General features: G+C 52.7%; 2 protein-coding genes across 2 annotated transcripts; both read right to left on the bottom strand.

Moving 5' to 3' along the window:
- Positions 1-497: 497 nt before the first annotated feature.
- PHACADRAFT_214844 (uncharacterized protein) lies at positions 498-1,788 on the bottom strand (the record flags this gene model as incomplete). Its single annotated transcript, XM_007403041.1, has 7 exons — positions 498-799; positions 860-876; positions 940-992; positions 1,043-1,058; positions 1,110-1,223; positions 1,651-1,701; positions 1,779-1,788. The coding sequence occupies 7 exons, from the start codon at positions 1,786-1,788 to the stop codon at positions 539-541; spliced, it is 522 nt and encodes a 173-aa protein (XP_007403103.1). The 3' UTR covers positions 498-538.
- A 318-nt stretch (positions 1,789-2,106) lies between these two features.
- PHACADRAFT_266415 (uncharacterized protein) lies at positions 2,107-2,447 on the bottom strand. Its single transcript, XM_007403040.1, has one exon. The coding sequence runs from the start codon at positions 2,341-2,343 to the stop codon at positions 2,119-2,121; it is 225 nt and encodes a 74-aa protein (XP_007403102.1). The 5' UTR covers positions 2,344-2,447; the 3' UTR covers positions 2,107-2,118.
- Between the last annotated feature and the right edge of the window lie 225 nt (positions 2,448-2,672).

The raw sequence follows: 2,672 nt of genomic DNA, 5'->3' as shown, positions 1-2,672 counted from the left end.
CGGCATCTGAGATATCCTACTGATCTCCGTCGCTCTCGCCATGAGGTGTCAGACAATTCGGAGGCTGTGTGGCCTATACCTTAGCCCACAGATCCGCCGAGGCAGAAGTAGTGGTGGGTTATACTGCATAGGTATGAAGCAGAGTCCTGGTTGTCCGTCAACTCAAGGACAATGCCCGAGAGTAGTAGTACTATTTTTAAAAAACTTCCTAGAAAGGTCAACGGCGCCAAGCCAGCAAACCATGGCGAGCTCGGTCATCAACGCCCGCCCACACACTGCTCTCGCTTTCCAATCTAGTATAAGATAGAGACGTCGTTGACTCCGAGGCGCATCAGTGAGGAACTCCGCGAGCCTGCCCCTCCGTCAACAACCTCGTGGGACCTGCCACGTTGCCGCTCCGCTGTGCTCGCAACCTCTGTGCGTCCTCCCGTGTCGGAAAAATAAAATTCCCCTTGAAATGCCTTTCAAGGCAAGTCAAGGCGTCAATGAGAGGGGGTCTAGAATTTTCCGACACGTCGAGTCCTCGGCGGGCACACAGTCACATGCCAATGGCAGTCGACGCGGCAGTATCAGAGAAGGGGACGCCGCTTTTGTCTCCAGGACGCTCGTACTCAGCGCGGATAAGCCTCTCCGCCTGCGCGTAGTCCAGCGGCGCGCCGATATTACCGATGATGTTTGACACATTCGACGTCGCGAAGTGAACGCTGAGCTCCGAGAGCCGCGGGAGGCTGCGGTCTGTGGTGTTTGACCCGGTGCAGTCGCGCAGGTTGAGGAGGAAACGGGAGACGAGGATAGGCGGCTACATAGGAGTTCTGTCAGCAGGTGTTCAGCGGAAGCATGCTGAAACGGGTCCACGCACGAGGAATTCAATGAGACCTGTGAAGGGTAGAGCGTAGGACTACAAGAGGTCAGTAGTAGTTCAAAGCCTAAGATAGATACTGCGTGCCGGGAAAAGAGAAAGTAGGTTGGCGATGCTTATGGCGAGCAGGATGCTGCAGTCTGGTCAGAACACGCTGAAGGAGCTGATGTCATGGTCACGCACAGGAAAAAGATCGTGCCTTTTCACGAATGAATGAGCAGTGGGTCTATTGAAACGAAGAAGACCTTACCATCTCGGAGGAGGCAAAGCGTGACTGGCAAGCGCATGTTCAAACGGCGAGCACTCCGCCACTGCTGGAAAGTCTTCGTCCATGTTACAGCCAGGACGATGGCATCGGCAGCGACTAAGAAGCATCTCGTGAGCAGTACCACTGCCAGAACCTGTCAGTAGAGCTCTAAATTTCATTGACCCCAGCAAACGTACGTCTGACCGGGGCACGTCAGCCATGCGACTGTGTTTTATAAACAGAGCATGCGCGCTTTGTATGCACTGAATCCGGCATGCCAATGATATTTAAGCCACACGATCCGCTGTCAGAATAATAGGCATAATGAGCCATTGCGTACTAGGAGAATTCGAGTGAGCAGATGTGGCATCGTAGGTTTATGGCACGAGCTGACCAAGTTTGTCCCAATGGGCATCAAACTCAGGATGAGAACAAGTGCAGATAACGCGTAGTTTGGGCCCCCTAGAGCATAGACTCGTAGGCCGTGAACACTAAAGACAAGTTTTACTCAGCACACCTGACGATTTTTTTGACAGGAACTTACAGGCGCTTTGCGCGTAGCTGATGATAGCGAGTCCGGCCTCTAAGACTGCACCTGCTATGCATCTGTAGCGTCACATCAGTTAATCGATCAGTGTCAAAGCTAGAGACATCCCACCCCTAGTGGCTTACTGAATGCCATGTAAGACAACGTTGATCATGGCAATGTACTCACTCTGTAGGACTTATACGGTGCAAACAACAGCACACCGTTCGCGAGCATGATCCAGCGGATGCTCATCAGCAGTACAGACGTCGCCGTCTTCTTCCTCTGCTATGCGGTGATGATCTCCAAGTCGAAGTTGATAATGAACTCGTATATGGAGAGTGCTTAACGGGAGGAGTACATCAACGGTCAGGGTTTGCCAGGATGTGTGTGCGTGGCTCACCTCCCATGGCGTTGCCAATGCATTTACCAAAAAAATCTAAGATAGCTGTCGGCTAGGCTTCCCTACGAGCAGAGTGAAGTAACTCACGCTTCGTACAGCTCCGATATCAGCTCTGCACTTGTGTCAGATGACATGTTGTCGATGGTCTGGTACAGAGCACCGAGCGTTGGGAGTACTGAGGCTTGAAGGGAACTGGGCTCCTCAGGCTTGCGCTTGAGCTTCATACACAAAAGATTCTTAGGCGAAGGCCGCGGCGCCACAGCGACGATAGACAAACATGCCACCAATGGGAGCTGCATATCTGTCATCACCAGTTTTCCCGTTTCATGCGCAAATCCGAACTTTAAACGGGACGTCCGCGGCGTCTAGACGGTTCCGGCGTACACAGCATCCTGACAAGGTGTTGTCCCAACTAGAAGTAAAGAAAGCACCAGTGTCAACTTCAGAAGGCTCAGGACAGTCTGCGCACGTATACACACCTTAGCTGCGGATCAGCCTGCAAGGCAGCGACTCACACCGCCTCACGAGACTCATGCGCTGAGTCACCTCAACCTACCATGGCAGTTAGGCACCCGTTGATCTCGAGAGGTACCTGCTGAACTATCTGCGGGGATGGGTAAGTTAGAGCATCAAATCC

This window comes from Phanerochaete carnosa, assembly GCF_000300595.1.
Source record: "Phanerochaete carnosa HHB-10118-sp unplaced genomic scaffold PHACAscaffold_693, whole genome shotgun sequence".
Lineage (NCBI taxonomy): Eukaryota > Fungi > Basidiomycota > Agaricomycetes > Polyporales > Phanerochaetaceae > Phanerochaete > Phanerochaete carnosa.
Note: the sequence above shows the minus strand (reverse complement) of the source record. Positions and strands in the feature narration are given on the sequence as shown.